This window comes from Dermacentor silvarum, chromosome 7, assembly GCF_013339745.2.
Source record: "Dermacentor silvarum isolate Dsil-2018 chromosome 7, BIME_Dsil_1.4, whole genome shotgun sequence".
NCBI lineage: Eukaryota > Metazoa > Arthropoda > Arachnida > Ixodida > Ixodidae > Dermacentor > Dermacentor silvarum.
In genome coordinates, this window is record NC_051160.1 from 132,421,639 (window position 1) to 132,440,699 (window position 19,061).

Below are 19,061 nucleotides of genomic sequence, written 5' to 3' on the forward strand. Positions count from 1 at the left end.
ACTCGACCTCTCTAAGAAACACTCAAATGCAACTTGAGCCCCCGTTCCTGACACGTATCTAAAAAGGATAGTGCTCAGGATGACGGCCATTGCACTCACCAACCCCCCTACCCGCCTAAGCTGTAGACAGTGCAAAATTACGGAGGTGGTTTACCCGCCTGCCGTGGATCGTCCGTAATGTTCGGCCGCAGCTTCAGGGTTGGTCGCCTCATACCTGGCGTTTTCGGCGGTGGCTCGTCTCCGCCATTGCTGTCTTGTAGCGTAGCCAGGCTATTGGCCTGGTCGTGTGGTCGTTTCCCCGCCTGCAAGTTAGCGAGCCCGGTATGGGTGTCCATGCCCTCAGGATCAGGGGGGGTGGAGGTCGCTCCCGGTTCAGGTAGGCTCTTTACCTCAGCGTTCGTCACAGCTACACTGTCCTCTGCCTTCTCTTGATGAGTGGCGACGGCCTCATCGACGTGTTGCCCCTGTTTCTCGAGTCGTGCCTCCGTCTTTGCCGCCTCGCCAGCTGCTTCCTTAGCCGTGGACGATGTGTCTTCCATGTCCGCCTCATCCATGAGTAGGGCGCAGTTGTCGTCGTTGCTCACGGGTCCGGTCACGCTAGCGTACGTCCGCTCGCACTGACTCTCTTCGTGACCGAAGCGTCGGCACGCACCACACCGCGGTATGCGGCAGTCGCGACGAATATGGCCCGTTCCGCGGCAGCGCAGGCAGAGTGGGGCCCGGCCCGGCACAACCACGAGAGCCAGCTCGCCGAAGACGCTCACCTGATGGGGCAGGTCGACCAGCGTTACGCCCGGCTTCAACTTCAGCGTAACCAGTCTTGTAGTCGAGTTCTTGTCAGCCACGCCATGCACCCGCCACCGGTCGCGGGCGACGTCCGTGACCTTTCCAAATGGCGCGAAGGCAAGACGCACGTCCTCGTCAGGAACGGTGTGCAGCAGCCAATGCACTTTCAAGCGTACATCCTGGTTGGCGGGGTCAATGACGAGGCATCGGCCCTTTTTGACCTGCAGCTCACCAACAATGACGATCTTCTTCACCGCTTCGTCGTCCTTGAAGGTCACGGCCCAAACATGGCTCATACGGTAGGCCCCGAGAGCCACCACTTCCGGCAGGAGCGATAACGGGGCGAGCGCATCGCGGAAATCTTCCACCCGGTATGGGCGGGCCCTGATGTCACAATGTAAAAAAACTGTGTTCACAACAAAACGCCCTGTTGGCAAACTCGGCAAAACAACTTGGTACTCGTTGTCCGCAACGACACTCCTGTTACCGCGGCCGCTCTGGGCCGCTGAAGCCGCTCCTACGGAGCCCGTCATCATGCGTCCGTCACGCTCGGTGGCCGGAAGCAGAATAGACCAACGAGCCGCCCTTGGGCATGTACTGCTCTCGATAGCTTATAACGGATTGCTACACGCGCGAGCAGATGATTCTAAAAATAACAATTATTTCGTTTTCTCATCAGTGGGCCCTAGTTACAGCATCCACAACGAGCAACGTTGCTCAAGGAAAGAAAATTCCGACCCGTTAGCGCTCTTCTCAGACGGATTACCTACCTGCTAAGAGAAAAAAAAAGGGCTCGTCCGGGATTTGAACCCGGGACCTCTCGCACCCTAAGCGAGAATCATACCCCTAGACCAACGAGCCGCCCGTTGGCATGTACTGCTCTCGATTGCTTATAACGGATTGCTACACGCGCGAGCAGATGATTCTAAAAATAACAATTATTTCGTTTTCTCAACAGTGGGCCCTAGTTGCAGCATCCAGAACGAGCAACGTTGCTCAAGGAAAGGCAATTCCGACCCGTTAGTGCTCTTCTCAGACGGATTACCTACCTACCAAGAGAGAAAAAAAAAGGGCTCGTCCGGGATTTGAACCCGGGACCTCTCGCACCCGAAGCGAGAATCATACCCCTAGACCAACGAGCCGCCCTTGGGCATGTAGTGCTCTCGATCGCTTATAACGGATTGCTACACGCGCGAGCAGATGATTATAAAAATAACAATTATTTCGTTTTCTCAACAGTGGGCCCTAGTTGCAGCATCCAGAACGAGCAACGTTGCTCAAGGAAAGAAAATTCCGACCCGTTAGTGCTCTTCTCAGACAGATTACCTACCTGCTAAGAGAAAAAAAAAAGGGCACGTCCGGGATTTGAACCCGGGACCTCTCGCACCCTAAGCGAGAATCATACCCCTAGACCAACGAGCCTTTTTTTTTCTTTTTTTTTTCTTTATTGCCAGTTCTCGACAGGTTCACCGACACACTGTCAGCAAAACAAACAAAATGCATAACTAGGACACGAAAATACAGAAGAACAAAACAAGCTCTTACATAGCAGCCAGCATGACTTGGCTGACTTTGTCTTTTAAAATTCCTTTAGGGATGCCAAGGCCTCTACCCTTGGTAGCCAATCAGGCACATCAACTTGTGCTTTTTGCACCTCCAGAAAGCGTGACATGTGCTCACGGAAATGTACTCGCGCAGGCCGCGCCTCTGGATCACAATAGAAGCCTTGCATTCGGGATCGCCATAGACAGTAGAGGCCAGTCAGCATGATGAGGTCAAATGGGACCCCGTCCTCATTATCCAGTGGTAGAAATCTTATGCCCTGCGGATGTAAGGGCAATTCTTTCTTCATTGTTCTTTGCAGAACGTCCCAAAAGTACACCCCCTCCCAACAATGTATGAAAACATGGTCTACTGTTTCAGGCTTTTTACAAATCAGACAGTTTGACCCCCACGGCATGTAAAACCCGCGTTCTTCTAAGAAGGTTCTCACTGTCAGGGTGCCAGTGTGAAGCTTGAAGAAGAAAGATTTCACTCCTGGCTGCACGTGCATTCTTTTTACTCGTTTCAAAACGTTCTTTCCCTGACCTCCACTGTATATGGCTCTGTACATCGGTACTGGAAAAATAACATCACACAGGTCACTGTACATTTTCTTTCTTTTCACGCTGAACATATAATCATTCGAGAACCGTACCGACAAAAAACGAACACTGGCTACTATCTCCTTGAAGTACCCAAACAAAGTACCAGGCATAATTTCGCTGCTGATAACAAGCTCTGGTAACGCACTACAAAGTCTCACTTGACACACCGATCTTAAGAACGGGTCTTTGACGTCCCGAAAGAAGAAAAAACGGCTTACAAGCTGCCGCACGAATAGGTGTGCCAGACCCAGGCCTCCCTCCTTCAGTCGCCTGAAAAGATTCGTGCGGCTGCAGCGTTCCCAGCTGGAAGCCCAAATAAAAACAGCGAACACTCGGTGGAACTTCTGCACATGCACTCGCGAACAATACAACACTTGCATCATGTACCATAATTTACTAACAAAAAACAAATTGCACACTGTCGCTCTGGCGAAAATTGATAGGTGTGAACCTTTCCATCTCTCCGCCTTTTCTCGTGTTTCTTTGGCTTGGTCTAGCCAGAAATCATCATTTTTCTTATAACTTTCAAGGGGAAGGCCGAGGTACTTAGCTGGGGTTTTAACCCATTTCACGTTGGCAAATGTCTCTGGTGTTGACTGCCACTCGCCGTGCCAAAAGCCCAGACACTTTCCCCAGTTCACAAAGCTTCCCGTTACTTCTCCGAACCGTCTTACTACAGCGACTGTCTCTAGCAGGCTCTCCTTTTTCGTACAGCACACCGCTATATCATCAGCATACGCTAAGAGCTTTAGCTCGGACGCCTGCGATCTGAACCCATGAACACGATCATTTTCAATTATTGCTTGACACAAAGTTTCAATATAAATACTAAACAAAAGAGGACTCAGTGGGCACCCTTGACGCACGCTCCGCTGGACGTCAACGGGGGCCCCCAATCTGTTGTTGACTATCAGGCGCGTTTTGCAGTTTCTATAAGCTAGGGATATTCCGTCGATGATGATTGAGCCTAAATTAACATGTTCGAGTATGGAACGCAATAATACATGAGATACACAGTCAAATGCCTTTTCTAGGTCAAGCTGGAGTATTGCGACAGCCGACCGAGAGGCGTCACAACACTCGAGCACACACCTCAATGAATGAATATTAGTAAAAATAGAGCGGCCCTTCATACCACAGGTTTGGTGGGCTCCCACAATCTGCGTCATAACGGTCTGAAATCTGCTAGCCAAAACTTTCATAAATATTTTATAATCACAGTTAGTGAGATTGGTCTGTATGATGTCACGAGTCTTAGCCTATCTTTTTGTTCTCTTTTTGGAATGAGCACAGTGTGTGCTTGGGAGAATGACAGGGGTAACGTTCCCACCTCAAATGCCTCATCAAAGACATCTTTCAACTGACAGGACAGGTCTTGCTTGAATGCTTTGTACCAAGCCGCGCTCAGACCGTCCGGACCGGGCGACTTTCCAGGGTTAAGATCATCTATTGCCTTTTCTATTTCTGCTATTGTTATAGGTGCTTCAAGAGCTGCTTTTCTTTCTTCTGACAGCCGAGGCATGCGCTCTAAGAAGGCTGTTTTAAACCCTTCTACATCTACTGATCTATGGGCAAACAGCCCTTCGTAGAATCGAAAGAAAGCTCGCCCTATAGCCTCCGTATCTGTTGTTTCAATACCATTTTCTTCTATCACATCGATGTGATTACGGCGGGCGTGCGCCCTTTCGATTCCCAGCGCTCGCTTTGTGGGCGTCTCCCCGGCCGCCCATGCCTCGGCTCTGGCTCGCACTATCGCTCCCCGATAACGTTCTTCATCTGCTGCTTCGAGTTTCTGTTTTATGCTACGAATGTCATCTTTAAACTTGCCCGGCTCACGGCATTCAAGCTTAACCAGTTTTTCAAGCAATGTTCTTAAATTTCTTTCTTTGACTTTATCCTCATACTTAATGCAGCTAGCTCGCTCTATGGCTTTCATTTTGACATGTTGCTTAAGTAAATCCCATTGCGTGCCGACACTTGGCACCTGTTCTGATTTCATTGCATCTATCGCCTCCTTCACATCTTGAATAAAGCATTCGTCGCTTAGAAGCTTTACGTTCATTTTCCACAGATCCCACGAAAACTTGTTTTGTTTTTCCGCACTTCCCATCAGACATTTAACCAGACAATGGTCCGAAAACGACACGGACACTACATGGTATTGGGTGCACAAAGGTAATAGCTCCACTGATGCATAAATACGGTCGAGGCGAGCGTGACTCTGTCCTTGGAAATGCGTAAACTGCACTTCTCTCGCTCCCTCGAGACATTCTGCTACATCATCTATATCATGTTCTCCAATAAACCGTGATAAAAGCTGACTACTTCTGTCTCTATACCCGTGTGCATTGCTTCGGTCCCGAGTGTTCAAAACGCAGTTGAAATCTCCTAACACAACAACATGTTTTTCTGCAGTCAGATATGGCTCAATGCTCAGAAAAAAATTATACCTCTCATCTGTACCGTTCGGTGCATAAATACATATTACTCTCCAGGTAACATCACTGTAATAAAAATCAACAACAATAAATCTACCACTTGGACATGAATAAACACTATGTACATCTAGCCCCGGTAACTTTTTCAAAAATAGCAGGCATCCCGCTGACTTGCCCACCGCATGACTCACTGCAACGTAGTAGCGAGCCATGAAGCGAAGCATCATGCTCCGGGTCTGCTCCTCCCCTTCAACTTTTGTTTCTTGCACTGCCAACATGTCGAGGTCATGATCTACCAACAACCGGTATACTTGGCTCTGCTTTTTCTTTGCGGCTAGACCTCGCACGTTTAACGTAGCCAAACTAAACGACGCGTTGCGTGCCATGTTTTAACAGGAGGTAGCAGGACCCGAAGCATTACGCTTACCTTGCACGTCTAGCGCACGGCTAGAGGTCTTCGGATCCGCCCGGTTGCCCGGTGTCCAGGTGCTGCCTCGGCGGCTCGTCGGTGGCCTTCCTCTCCGATTCGAGATTTGGCCGTGGCTTAAGGCTGGGGCGTCTCCCGGAGGACGCCTTCTGATCCGCGGTCCCTTCAAGCGGACGCTTGACAGCCGGGTTGACTCTGCTGCTATGGGCTTGGCTCCCCTGCAAGCGCGGCTTCCTTGGTTCAGCTTGGGTGCCTTCTGTATCGCTGCTCTCCAACGTGTCGTCGTCAGCGGGAACGGGCGTTGCTGCCAGCTCGATCACTGTTGCTGGCGGCTTGGTCGTAGCCTCCGTTGTCACATGGCTTTGCTTGCCTTCTGGTGTCTTTTCGCTGCGCGGTTCCTTTTGGGTTTCCAAGCTTCCGCTTCCCTTTGCTGCCTCCTCGGCTTCGGTCACGTCTATTAAGAGCTTCTCGGTGTAGTCGCTCACTCCTCGCCCAGTAGCTGCGGCGTAGGACCGCGTGCACTGAGCGTCTTCGTGTCCAAATCGTCTGCATATCGAGCACCGGGGCACTTTGCAGTCACGCGGGACATGTCCAGAGCCCTGACAGCGCAGGCACTGCATTGGTCGCCCCGGAACTACCACTAATGCTAGTTCTCCGGCAACCCGTACCTGGTGCGGTAGGTCTTCCAACTTCAAGCCAGTTTTCAACTTCATCAGCACCGTCCGGGCAGTCGAGTTCTTTTCTTGAACACCCGGCACCCGCCAACGCTCACGCTGTACGTCAACCACCTTGCCATAAGCGGCTAGCGCTGTACGGACGTCCTCGTCAGCTACGCCGTAAATAAGCCAGTGAAGGCGTAACTTGACTTGCCTGTCCTGTGGGTCCACGACAACGCAGCGCCGTCCCTTCACTTCCATTTCCTTCAAGGCTAGCAGCCGCTTGGTAGCGTCTGCATTGCACATGGTAACCGCCCAGACATGGTTAATCTGGTAGGCTCCGAGTGCGACAACTTCCGGCAGCATCCCGGCAAGAGCGAGGGCGTCCCTGAAATATTCAACTCTGTAAGGCCGTGCTCGCACGTCACCATGCAGAAAAACTGTATTGGTAACGATGCGTCCTGTAGGAAGTTGTGGCAAAACAAAATGGTACTCATCTTCTTCTTGTTTCCTGTTACCGCGGCTGGTAAGGGCCGCCATCGCCGCTCCAACGGAGCTCATGATCCTACGAACCGCACAGCACGGCTGCCGGAAGCAGAATGAGACCAACGAGCCGCCCTTGGGCATGTGCTGCTCTCGATAGCTTATAACGGATTGCTACACGCGCGAGCACATGATTCTAAAAATAACAATTATTTCGTTTTCTCAACACTGGGCCCTAGTTGCAGCATCCAGAACGAGCAACGTTGCTCAAGGAAAGAAAATTGCGACCCGTTAGCGCTCTTCTCAGACGGATTACCTACCTACCAAGAGAGAAAAAAAAGGGCTCGTCCGGGATTTGAACCCGGGACCTCTCGCACCCTAAGCGAGAATCATACCCCTAGACCAACGAGCCGCCCTTGGGCATGTGCTGCTCTCGATAGCTTATAACGGATTGCTACACGCGCGAGCACATGATTCTAAAAATAACAATTATTTCGTTTTCTCAACACTGGGCCCTAGTTGCAGCATCCAGAACGAGCAACGTTGCTCAAGGAAAGAAAATTCCGACCCGTTAGCGCTCTTCTCAGAGGGATTACCTACCTGCTAAGAGAAAAAAAAAGGGCTCGTCCGGGATTTGAACCCGGGACCTCTCGCACCCTAAGCGAGAATCATACCCCTAGACCAACGAGCCGCCCTTGGGCATGTACTGCTCTCGATAGCTTATAACGGATTGCTACACGCGCGAGCAGATGATTCTAAAAATAACAATTATTTCGTTTTCTCAACAGTGGGCCCTAGTTGCAGCATCCAGAACGAGCAACGTTGCTCAAGGAAAGGCAATTCCGACCCGTTAGTGCTCTTCTCAGACGGATTACCTACCTACCAAGAGAGAAAAAAAAGGGCTCGTCCGGGATTTGAACCCGGGACCTCTCGCACCCTAAGCGAGAATCATACCCCTAGACCAACGAGCCGCCCTTGGGCATGTGCTGCTCTCGATAGCTTATAACGGATTGCTACACGCGCGAGCACATGATTCTAAAAATAACAATTATTTCGTTTTCTCAACAGTGGGCCCTAGTTGCAGCATCCAGAACGAGCAACGTTGCTCAAGGAAAGAAAATTCCGACCCGTTAGCGCTCTTCTCAGAGGGATTACCTACCTGCTAAGAGAAAAAAAAAGGGCTCGTCCGGGATTTGAACCCGGGACCTCTCGCACCCTAAGCGAGAATCATACCCCTAGACCAACGAGCCGCCCTTGGGCATGTGCTGCTCTCGATAGCTTATAACGGATTGCTACACGCGCGAGCAGATGATTCTAAAAATAACAATTATTTCGTTTTCTCAACAGTGGGCCCTAGTTGCAGCATCCAGAACGAGCAACGTTGCTCAAGGAAAGAAAATTCCGACCCGTTAGCGCTCTTCTCAGAGGGATTACCTACCTGCTAAGAGAGAAAAAAAAGGGCTCGTCCGGGATTTGAACCCGGGACCTCTCGCACCCTAAGCGAGAATCATACCCCTAGACCAACGAGCCGCCCTTGGGCATGTACTGCTCTCGATAGCTTATAACGGATTGCTACACGCGCGAGCAGATGATTCTAAAAATAACAATTATTTCGTTTTCTCAACAGTGGGCCCTAGTTACAGCATCCAGAACGAGCAACGTTGCTCAAGGAAAGACAATTCCGACCCGTTAGCGCTCTTCTCAGATGGATTACCTACCTGCTAAGAGAAAAAAAAAAGGGCTCGTCCGGGATTTGAACCCGGGACCTCTCGCACCCGAAGCGAGAATCATACCCCTAGACCAACGAGCCGCCCTTTGGCATGTACTGCTCTCGATAGCTTATAACGGATTGCTACACGCGCGAGCAGATGATTCTAAAAATAACAATTATTTCGTTTTCTCAACAGTGGGCCCTAGTTGCAGCATCCAGAACGAGCAACGTTGCTCAAGGAAAGACAATTCCGACCCGTTAGCGCTCTTCTCAGACGGATTACCTACCTGCTAAGAGAGAAAAAAAAGGGCTCGTCCGGGATTTGAACCCGGGACATCTCGCACCCGAAGCGAGAATCATGCCCCTAAACCAACGAGCCGCCTTTGCGCATGTGCTGCTCTCGAAAGCTTATAACGGATTGCTACACGCGCGAGCAGATGATTCTAAAAAGAATAATCATTTCGTTTTCTCATCAGTGGGCCCTAGTTACAGCATCCAGAACGAACGTTTTTTTTTTTTTCAATCAATCAATCAGAATGAGCTTTATTTATACAATACAAATAATTTATACAAAAATAGTTAGACCAATAGCCTATGTGGCTAGTACCTGGTCCAATACAGAAATAGCATATAGGTCAACCACGTACATATTTTCTTAGTTAATAATAACATTGCATACATGAACAAGTATTAATTTGTAAAGGAGGTGTAATTCCAATTGTCTAGACAAGAAGAAGCGTTTACATGCAAGATCAAAGTTTCTGGTTACTTTTACTTCCACAAGCACAGTGTTCCATGTTATAGCGCCAAAAAACTCCAATAATCGTTCACCGTAGACATTGCTGCAATAAGGAAGGTTCAGGTTAAAGTTAGTTGCTTGTCTGGTGTTTGCACGTGGGAAGTTAAATATGGTGTTGGGTAAGGGGAAGTTCGTGTTGAGTATTTTATGAACTAAACCGGTGATCTTATAATTTCTTAAAGCCGTAAAAGAAAGGAGACGAAGGTCAATAAACAGACTGCTACTAGGGTGATGAACAGAAGAAAATGTTATTATTCTTAGGGCGCGCTTTTGCAACTGCAGTATAGGTGTTAAGTAAGTTTTATATGTTAGGCCCCATATTTCACAACAATAGCCCAGGTGGGTATGAAATAAAGAAAAATATATGCAACGAAGCAAAGCACGAGGAAAATATTGCCTGGCACGGGCCAGGGTGTAACAGCTGAAAGCGAGTTTCCTACAGACAAGGTTAATTTGTTCTCTCCAATGCAAGTGACAGTCTAAAGCAACTCCTAAATATTTAACTCGGTCAAGGAAAGGCAATTCCGACCCGTTAGCGCTCTTCTCAGATGGATTACCTACCTGCTAAGAGAAAGAAAAAGGGCTCGTCCGGGATTTGAACCCGGGACCTCTCGCACCCTAAGCGAGAATCATACCCCTAGACCAACGAGCCGCCCTTGGGCATGTACTGCTCTCGATAGCTTATAACGGATTGCTACACGCGCGAGCAGATGATTCTAAAAATAACAATTATTTCGTTTTCTCATCAGTGGGCCCTAGTTACAGCATCCAGAACGAGCAACGTTGCTCAAGGAAAGGCAATTCCGACCCGTTAGCGCTCTTCTCAGATGGATTACCTACTTGCTAAGAGAAAAAAAAAAGGGCTCGTCCGGGATTTGAACCCGGGACCTCTCGCACCCGAAGCGAGAATCATGCCCCTAGACCAACGAGCCGCTTTTTTTTTCTTTATTGCCTGCTTTGACACTAGCGAAACAATACAAATGCATATATGCAGTGCACCGACATCACGTCAGGCGGGATGGTCATATTAAAATTTCTTGGGGCACACCAGCTCATCAAGAATGCTAGCCCAGTCTGCGGGTTCACTCTGTGCACGATACACTTCTCGTATAAAAGAAACACTTTCAATGAAGTTCTCTCGCGTAGAGCGTGCATTGGCGTCAGCATGACGAACAGCCATTCTCGTCTTCCACAAACTGTGGAGGCCCAGGAGCATGAACATATCAAAAGGTATTCCTTGATCACTTTCAACTGGCAGGAATCGAATTCCATACGGGGTTATGGGGAGTTCTTTTTTGAGAGTGCGCTGCAAGACATCCCAATGAAATACTGCGTCCCGACAATCAATGAAGGCATGTTCAATTGTTTCGGGCTTTGTACACAGCAAGCAGTTGGTTGTACATGGTACGAATATTCCTTTCTGTTCAAGCCATACTTTAACGGGGAGGGTGTTTGTGTGTAGCTGGAAAAAAAAATGTTTTCGCAGCAGGTCTTACAGGCATCCTTTTGACTCGTTTCAGCACATCTTTTCCTGGGCCTCCACAGTGAACAATCCTATACAGTGGGGTAGGTAGCATGCTGTCAACCAAGTCGACGTACAGTTTTTTCTTTCTCACTGAGCACAAATACTCCAGCGAAAACCGTGCACAGAGTATTCGAAAAGACGCGACTACTTCACGACAATAACCAGTCGCTCTTCTACTGATAACACTGGATGTATTTAAAACAAATTCCGGCAGTTCTGTTGCCATTCTCGCCTGAATGACAGTGCGGAGAAAAGCATTTCGTTCATCGCGCAGGAAAAAGAACCGCGATACAATCTGTCTGATGAACAAGTGTGAGAGCCCAAGGCCTCCACTGCGAACACTGCGAATAAGGTTTGTACGGCTGGTTCGCTCCCAAGTGGAATTCCATATAAAGGTAGCAAACACCCGGTGCACTTTTTGAACACTGACGCGAGACATGAACATTACTTGCAGTATATACCAGACTTTGGCAACCAAAAAAACATTGCAAGCTGAGGCACGCGCAAACACTGATAATCCCCGGCCTTGCCATCCCTTTATCTTTTCTTTCATCAATTCTGTTTGTCCGCTCCATAACTGCGTGGAGTCTTGATAGTGCTCAAGGGACACACCTAGATAGGGTGCAGGCACTGTAGTCCATTGCATTCCGGCGAAATCAGTGGGCATCGCGTCCCAATTTCCATGTCATATGCCAACACTTTTTTCGAAGTTTATCTGGGCACCCGTGTACTTGCAGAAAGATCTTGCCAGGCGGACAGCCTCGATCACGCTTTCCTTGTCTTCACAAAAGACGGCGACGTCATCTGCATAGGCTAGCATTTTAACTTCAGCGGCGTGCAGCCTAAAACCACGTATGTTTACATCATGGATGACTGCCAAACAAAAAGGTTAGAGGTATACGGCAAAAAGCAATGGAGACAAAGGACAGCCTTGTAGTACAGACGAGCGGACTGGCACCTTCGAACTAAGGCATTTATTAATTACAATCTGCGTTGAACACTCTTCATAAGCCATTTCAACGCCCTCTAAAATGATGTTCCCAACATTACAGTACTGCAATATAGAGAAAAGCACCTCATGTGACACCCGGTCGAAGGCCTTCGCAAGGTCGAGCTGCAACATCGCCACCCGACCCCCAATGTCATCACAACATTCTAACACATTCCTTGCAATATGGGTGTTGGTGAAAATTGTACGACCTTTAATGCCACACGTCTGTTGTGGCCCTACAAGCTCCTTAATCACGCTTTGGAACCGTCCAGCCAGTACTTTCATAAATATTTTGTAGTCTGTGTTGGTTAGACTTATCGGTCTGTATGAGCCTACTAAAAGAAGCTTTTCCCGGTCATCGGTTTTTGGAATCAAAACTACGTGTGACATGCGGAATGAGGGTGGCACTTTTTTAACTACGTACGCTTCTGAGAGTAGTCTGTGCAAAATACAGGAAAACTCGTGGCTGAATGATTTGTAAAACTTGGCGCCTAGGCCGTCTGGCCCTGGCGACTTTCCTGACGGCAACTCATCTATCGCCCTTTCCATCTCGGGTACACTTATTGGCATTTCAAGGCTTTCTCTAACGCCGTCTTCCAACCTTGGCATTTCGCTCATGAATTCGCTGTCGAAGCCTAGTCCAGAGCGTGTCCCATTGCCGAACAATTCCCGATAATGATCAACGAAGGCTCTCTCGATTAAAACAGCTTCTGACGTCACCTCGTTTTGAAAACGTATCTGTTTAATCTCATTTCTTGACGCATGCCGCTTTTCGTCGCTCATTGCCCGTTTGTTTGGCATCTCACCCATCCATAACCGTTCGCTCCGAGCACGTATAACTGCAGCTTTATATCGCTCTGCGTCAGTAACTTCCAGTTCATGTCTTAGTTTCTTTACATTTTCCGCAACCTGATCATGAACCGTATTTTGTACGCTCAAAAGAAATTCTAGCTGTCTTTGCAGCTGTCTTTGTTTCTGCAGTTCTTCATGCTGGCGGCTGCTTCCTCTTTCGATCGCAATGAACTTAACTTGGACCTTAAATTCTTCCCATGCAGCCATAAAATTGTCATGCTTGTTTGTCATCAAGTCTAATATCTTTTCCTTTACTCTGCGCACAAATGGCTCATCATCAAGCAGCTTTTCGTTGAATTTCCACGTGTTCCAGTTGAATCGTGTTCTTTTAACTTTTGCCCCCATCACGAAGCTCACTAAGCTATGATCCGTGAACGATAGTGGTGTGACATTATAACTGTTACAAAGGGGGATCAAATCTAGTGAAACATACACTCTGTCCAGCCTTGCTCGGCTGTTTCCTTGAATGTGTGTGTACTGCGGAATCGTACCGTGAGTGAAAATTTGACCCACATCTTCTAAGTTGTGGTCGTCAATTAGGGAGCTCAAATAGAGAGCGCTTTTGTCCCGAACACGTTCCCCTCGGTTTCGATCTTCCGCAGTACACACACAATTAAAATCACCAAGAAATATGATGTAGCGGTCACACTTTAGGTACTGCTCTATATACTCAAAATACAACGCTCGGTCATTCACAATGTTCGGCGCATAAACGCATATGAGCCGCCACGACGCTCCAGAAAAGGAAAAATCGACAATGAGCATGCGGCCAGTTTGACTTACAGTTACACGTTCTTCAATAATGCCAGCACTCTTCCGTATAAGCAGCGCGCACCCGCCTGATGTACCATTAGCATGACATACGCACACATTGTAATGTGCCGTGAAAGGCGTCACCATGCGATCGGTCTGCTCTTGAGTTTTGACCTTAGTTTCTTGTAAGGCGACAACATCGAGTTCCTTCTCCATAAACAAGCGACTAAGTTGATACTGTCTCCTTCGCGCTCCGAGGCCACGAACATTTAAAGTGGCCACTCTCAATGCTGTCTCTAATTTCACCGCCATTAGTCTGTATAAGCAAGCCGATCGCAAGGTGCCCCTGGAGAACAAACCATTCCAACACTTTGTAAAAAAACTTTCCAAAAACAAATGCTCAACGAAAAGCCGCTCTAACCACACGCGTACCTTTACGGCGTACGCGTAGGCTAATTCTGAAGTGGCACCCATCTCTTGACGTCGCTAGTCCGGGCGCCCCAGTAGGCGCCAGGTCCTAGGTAGGCGGTTCTGCCGCCGTCCGTCTGTCCGGCGGGATGTTCGGTTTCGGGCGAATGGACGCCCGACGACTCGCCTGGGTTTTCTGCGGCGGTTCGTCTTTGGTCTCGTTGTCAAATTCCTCCTCTTGGCCGCTCGTTACGTCCCTTGCTCTCTTCGTAGCCGCACTGCTTGCACTCGTGTCTGCGACGTCCATCATTGCAGTTGCTGGCCCGTGCTCTGCTGTACTCGCCCCGGCAGAGGCGAGTTCTATGGCCGTTTCTTCTTTGCCTTTTCCGTCACTTGTCTGCACTGCAGCTTTCTGTTCAGTAGTTACTACAGTTGCCACCTTCGAGGCTATGTAAGCCTCCTCAGTGGGCGTCGCAAATGTGTCGGCCGGCAGAACTTGCGCACGGAAAGACTCATCCACGTCTGCTTCATCCATTAACAGGTCAGCCACGTCCTCCCGAGGCGCCGGTCCCGTTACGGACGCGTAGGTCTTAACACACTCCGTCTCATCATGGCCGTAGCGCCGGCAAACGGCACATCTCGGGACGCGACAGTCACGTCGAACATGACCGGTGTTTCGGCATTTCAGGCAAAGTGGTGCTCTGCCTGGTACAACAACTAAGGCCTGCTCACCAGCGACACGAAGTTGATGAGGCAGGTCTTCCACGGTCATACCCGTCTTCAAAACCAACGACACCGCACGCGTTGAGGATGCTTTATCTTGCACTCCGTGGACACGCCATTTTTCCCGGAAGACGTCCATGACCTTCCCGTACGGTGAAAGGGCGGTGCGTATGTCCTCGTCCGTCACGTTGTGTAACATCCAATGCAGCTTCAGCCGCACGGCCTGGTTTGCTGGATCAACAACGATGCACCGATGTTCATTCACTTTTACTTCCTTGGCGCTTGCAAGCCTTTTGACACCTTCATCGCTCTTGAAAGTCACTGCCCAAACGTGGCTCATTTGATACGCCCCTAGGGCGATAACATCCGGCAGTACGCCTAAGCTAGCCAGTGCGTCGCGGAAGTGCTCCACCCGATACGGCCTGGCACGCACATCAGCATGTAAAAACAATGTATTTAAAACAATCTGACCTGTAGGCAGTTGAGGCAGCAAAACTTGATAGTCCGGGTCTTCTGAGCCAAAATTCCTGGTACCGCGGCCCTGCTGGGCCGCTGAAGTCGCTCCTATGGAGCTCATGTTCGACACGTCCGCTCGCTAGCGCGGCAGAAAGCCGAATCCTCAGCTAGCCGGACTCTCAGACCAACGAGCCGCCTTTGCGCATCTGCTGCTCTGGATAGCTTATAACGGATTGCTACACGCGCGAGCAGATGATTCTAAAAATAACAATTATTTCGTTTTCTCATCAGTAGGCCCTAGTTACAGCATCCAGAACGAACAACGTTGGTCAAGGAAAGGAAATTCCGACCCGTTAGCGCTCTTCTCAGATGGATTACCTACCTGCTAAGAGAAAAAAAGGGCTCGTCCGGGATTTGAACCCCGGATCTCTCGCACCCGAAGCGAGAATCATACACCTTGACCAACAAGTCGATCTTTTCTTTATTGCCTTTTTGGCCGTAGAAATACAAAGCACGAAATGATAAGGCACCTGAGCTACACTTGAGCTGACGTTAGCGGAGCTAAAATCTTTTGAACTGCACTAAATCATCGAGCAGCGGTATCCACTCTGGTGGATCAGGCTGTGCACTGAAACATTCGCGTAAGTAAACAAGACTTTCGGTAGAGGTTTCACGAGTGGAACGAATATTTATGTCGGCTTGTCGCACCTCTATTCGCGTTTTCCACAAACTGTGGAGGCCGAGAAGCATGATTAAATCGTAGGGCACATCGTCGTTTTCCACTGGTAAGTATCGCATGCCGCAAGGGTTCAAGGGGGATTCTTTTTGAATCGTTCTCTGAAGGACGTTCCAATAAACATTTGGATCCCAGCATTCTAGAAAACATGGTGACCTGTCTTGGGCTTCCTTCATAACAAACAGTTTGTTGTCCATGGTACGAATATTCCTTTATCATGCAGCCAGGTTTTGACAGGCAGCGTACCGGAATGCAGTTTAAAAAAGAATGTTTTCACTGCAGGTCTAACGGGCATCTTCTTAACTCTTTTAAAAAATATCCTGCTTTGGGCCTCCACAGTGTGGTGACCGGTAAAAGGGTACCGGTAACATCTCGTCAACAAGCGTTTTGTACAGATTTTTCTTATTAACATTGCATAGGTACTCGGGGGTAAATCGTACTTCCAGCGTCTTGCACGAAAGAACAACCTCACGCAAGTAGCCTGTCACAGCACCATACATGTTTTCACATGAGGCTATTCTTTCAGGGAGCAGCCTCTGTAGGCGCACTTTTATTACAGTTCTAACAAACGAACCACTTTGAACACGCAAGAACATAAAGCTCGAGACAACTTGACGCAAAAATAAATGCGCTAGGCCAAGCCCTCCGCTTTTAACCGAAACAAAACAGGTTAGGTCGGCTGGTCCTTTCCCAGGTGGATGCCCAAATAAAAACAGCAATAACACGATGCATTTTTGAATAGCCGTCCGCGGCGCACACAGCACATTCATGACATACCAGAGCTTCGAAATGAAAAAGTATTCCAGATAGAGGCACGGGAGAACATTCATAGCTGCCTTCCTTGCCGCGCGTCCGGTTTTTCTTTCTCTTTTGAAGTTTGTTCTTTCCAGTACGACCTGGGATCCCGATAATATTCCAGGGGCACTCCTAGATACCACATTGGCAAGGTAGACCATCGTAGCCGAGAAAAACAATCCGGTGCTACGTCCCATTGGCCATGCGAATACCCGGAGATTTTCCCCCAATTAATCTGACTTCCATTGTGAACACAAACTTTTTCAACCACACTCGTGACTTCACAGACGCTCTCTGTGTCTGCACAAAACACCGCTATATCGTCTGCATACGCGAGTATTTTCACATGGGACGACTGTAGCCTGAAACCAGAAACGTGATCAGAGTTGATAATTGCTCGGCAGAGTGGCTCTAAAAAAACTGCGAATAGCAAATGGAGAAAGCGTGCATCCCTGCCTTACTGAACAACGCACAGCGAGTCTGTCAGTGAGCTCGCCATTAACTATACTGCGGGTCTTACAGTTCTTGTAGGCCATTTGTACGCCTTCTACTATAACGCAACCAAGGCTGAATGTTCCAGAATGAAAAAGAGAATTTCGTGAGTCACACGGTCAAAGGCTTTCGCCAAGTCGAGCTATATCATTGCTATCTCACCACCAAATGCATCTACACACTCTAATACGCTGCGGGGAACATTTGTGGCAATGCTACGGCCTTTAGCGCCGCACGTCTGGTGAGACCCAACCAATTTCGCGATCACAGACTGTATTCTTTTATTGCGATAGCAATTATATGGACACTCAAAAGCAGTATTCTGCCGTCGGCGTCGCCGTCGCCGTGAGGTTCCGTATGACGTCTTTGGAGAAGAAATCGTCGCCGCGCGCCGAACGCTGTATGTGCGAGTGAAAGGGCGCGAGGGGCGCGTCTTTCACGGGGAGTGAACGCACGGCGGAGAACAAACGCGCGTTCTGCGCCGTGCTCGCTTAAGGGCTGCAGAAGTAGGCGTCTCTGTTCTCCTTCACAATCACCATGTATGTAGAGCAAACGCGCCTTCTTCCGACGAGCGAGAGGCCGTGGGGGAGGGGGAGGGAAGGGAGGCGACGTTTGCGCGGCACGCAGTGCCTATTTATATCAGAGCTCCGGCAATAGGGTGCCTCGATGCCAGCGCCGCCGTTCAGGTGGTGCCAACTTTGACCGCCCCCGCGCGCCGCTTTATCGCTGCGACGCCAGATTGTGCACAGCGAGCCGTTGCGATTGCTTGTTCGGTGGGTCGAGCACAGTGCGCGCGGATGATCGCGGGACGCTTCTACTTGCTAGACAGTGTTCAGCGCATGACTGACAAGCTATCAAGTGCAATCGTGTCGAAATGACGGGTGTTGTGTTCCAAGTGGAGCCGGATCGACGCGTAAAGGACTGCGTTGTTTTCGCTTCCCCGGGACCCAGAGCGACGGAAGAGATGGAAGCCCAAGTAAGCGCGATCACTGGAAGGCAACGGATAACTCGCATTTGCGAGGTAAGTGTCAAGAATTTTTAGACTACCGCACCGTTTTGTTTTTCATTTAAATAAGAAAGTATTCTCTGATCCTCGCTCACGTACATACCTACGTTCGCTCACGAACTAAGTAAGCACTGCACCGATGCTGTCTGAGTAGCGTATGGTTTGCGAGCGCGCGTCGCATAGGCTTTTTTCGTTTTGATGGGCGCAGTCTGTACCCTTATTTTAAGGACTGACGAAGATGCTTAGCCGCGAAATAGTCTTACATTAGCTACGAATCGTCACGTAAGCCACCTATTTTCCTTTTTCACGGGAAGCACACATCGTGTGGGTCTCTTGTTTCTTTTTTTTTTTTTTTTCGGTACTGGTTATTTGGGACTAAAGCACGCAGTGCTTCGTCTGGGGAGAGCGGCTGTTTTGTACGTGGTAAGCGAAACATTGTGATTTTCTCTGATTTCTCAGGAGATATCTTGCGGACCTCAGGGTGTTACGTTACATAGCTGATTTTTTAGACTTGTACATATTTGTAGCGTGGTGATCGTAAGCCGATGGCCATTCGTGCTCATTCCCGATCGTAGTGGGTACTGTGACGGTCTTTAAATGCCTGTGCACGGTATGCCCAGGTGTAGTAGAGTTAAGGGGCATCATGGGACCAAAATGTTTCGGCGCTTTCTGGCATGGTGTCTGTTGTAGCCTGTGCATTTCTTCGAAACGTGTGAAGCGAGGTAATACAGCATTGCTTCTGCTAAAATTTATTTTTAAGCACTGTAATGGGTTCTCTGTATTTACAAGGCAACTTTTCATATCAATAATCACTCTTGTTGTTTTACCTGTACTTAGAAACACATTGAAGAGGACCAGTACGAGGGAAATCGACAGG

At 49.0% G+C, this 19,061-nt stretch overlaps 1 protein-coding gene and 12 non-coding genes across 13 annotated transcripts; all 13 read right to left on the reverse strand.

Moving 5' to 3' along the window:
- Positions 1–1,575: 1,575 nt before the first annotated feature.
- On the reverse strand, positions 1,576–1,647 carry Trnap-agg (transfer RNA proline (anticodon AGG)). The gene has a single exon. It is a non-coding gene; the product is annotated as a tRNA-Pro (tRNA).
- Positions 1,648–1,856: 209 nt separating this feature from the next.
- On the reverse strand, positions 1,857–1,928 carry Trnap-cgg (transfer RNA proline (anticodon CGG)). The gene has a single exon. It is a non-coding gene; the product is annotated as a tRNA-Pro (tRNA).
- A 208-nt stretch (positions 1,929–2,136) lies between these two features.
- Trnap-agg (transfer RNA proline (anticodon AGG)) lies at positions 2,137–2,208 on the reverse strand. The gene has a single exon. It is a non-coding gene; the product is annotated as a tRNA-Pro (tRNA).
- A 5,069-nt stretch (positions 2,209–7,277) lies between these two features.
- Positions 7,278–7,349, reverse strand: Trnap-agg (transfer RNA proline (anticodon AGG)). Its single transcript has one exon. It is a non-coding gene; the product is annotated as a tRNA-Pro (tRNA).
- Positions 7,350–7,556: 207 nt separating this feature from the next.
- Trnap-agg (transfer RNA proline (anticodon AGG)) lies at positions 7,557–7,628 on the reverse strand. The gene has a single exon. It is a non-coding gene; the product is annotated as a tRNA-Pro (tRNA).
- A 208-nt stretch (positions 7,629–7,836) lies between these two features.
- Trnap-agg (transfer RNA proline (anticodon AGG)) lies at positions 7,837–7,908 on the reverse strand. The gene has a single exon. It is a non-coding gene; the product is annotated as a tRNA-Pro (tRNA).
- Positions 7,909–8,115: 207 nt separating this feature from the next.
- Positions 8,116–8,187, reverse strand: Trnap-agg (transfer RNA proline (anticodon AGG)). The gene has a single exon. It is a non-coding gene; the product is annotated as a tRNA-Pro (tRNA).
- A 208-nt stretch (positions 8,188–8,395) lies between these two features.
- On the reverse strand, positions 8,396–8,467 carry Trnap-agg (transfer RNA proline (anticodon AGG)). The gene has a single exon. It is a non-coding gene; the product is annotated as a tRNA-Pro (tRNA).
- Positions 8,468–8,675: 208 nt separating this feature from the next.
- Trnap-cgg (transfer RNA proline (anticodon CGG)) lies at positions 8,676–8,747 on the reverse strand. Its single transcript has one exon. It is a non-coding gene; the product is annotated as a tRNA-Pro (tRNA).
- Positions 8,748–8,955: 208 nt separating this feature from the next.
- Positions 8,956–9,027, reverse strand: Trnap-cgg (transfer RNA proline (anticodon CGG)). Its single transcript has one exon. It is a non-coding gene; the product is annotated as a tRNA-Pro (tRNA).
- Positions 9,028–10,027: 1,000 nt separating this feature from the next.
- Trnap-agg (transfer RNA proline (anticodon AGG)) lies at positions 10,028–10,099 on the reverse strand. Its single transcript has one exon. It is a non-coding gene; the product is annotated as a tRNA-Pro (tRNA).
- Positions 10,100–10,307: 208 nt separating this feature from the next.
- On the reverse strand, positions 10,308–10,379 carry Trnap-cgg (transfer RNA proline (anticodon CGG)). Its single transcript has one exon. It is a non-coding gene; the product is annotated as a tRNA-Pro (tRNA).
- A 3,706-nt stretch (positions 10,380–14,085) lies between these two features.
- Positions 14,086–15,276, reverse strand: LOC125947218 (uncharacterized). The gene has a single exon (XM_049671623.1). It carries the CDS (start codon positions 15,274–15,276, stop codon positions 14,086–14,088), a length of 1,191 nt encoding a protein of 396 aa, XP_049527580.1.
- Positions 15,277–19,061: the final 3,785 nt, after the last annotated feature.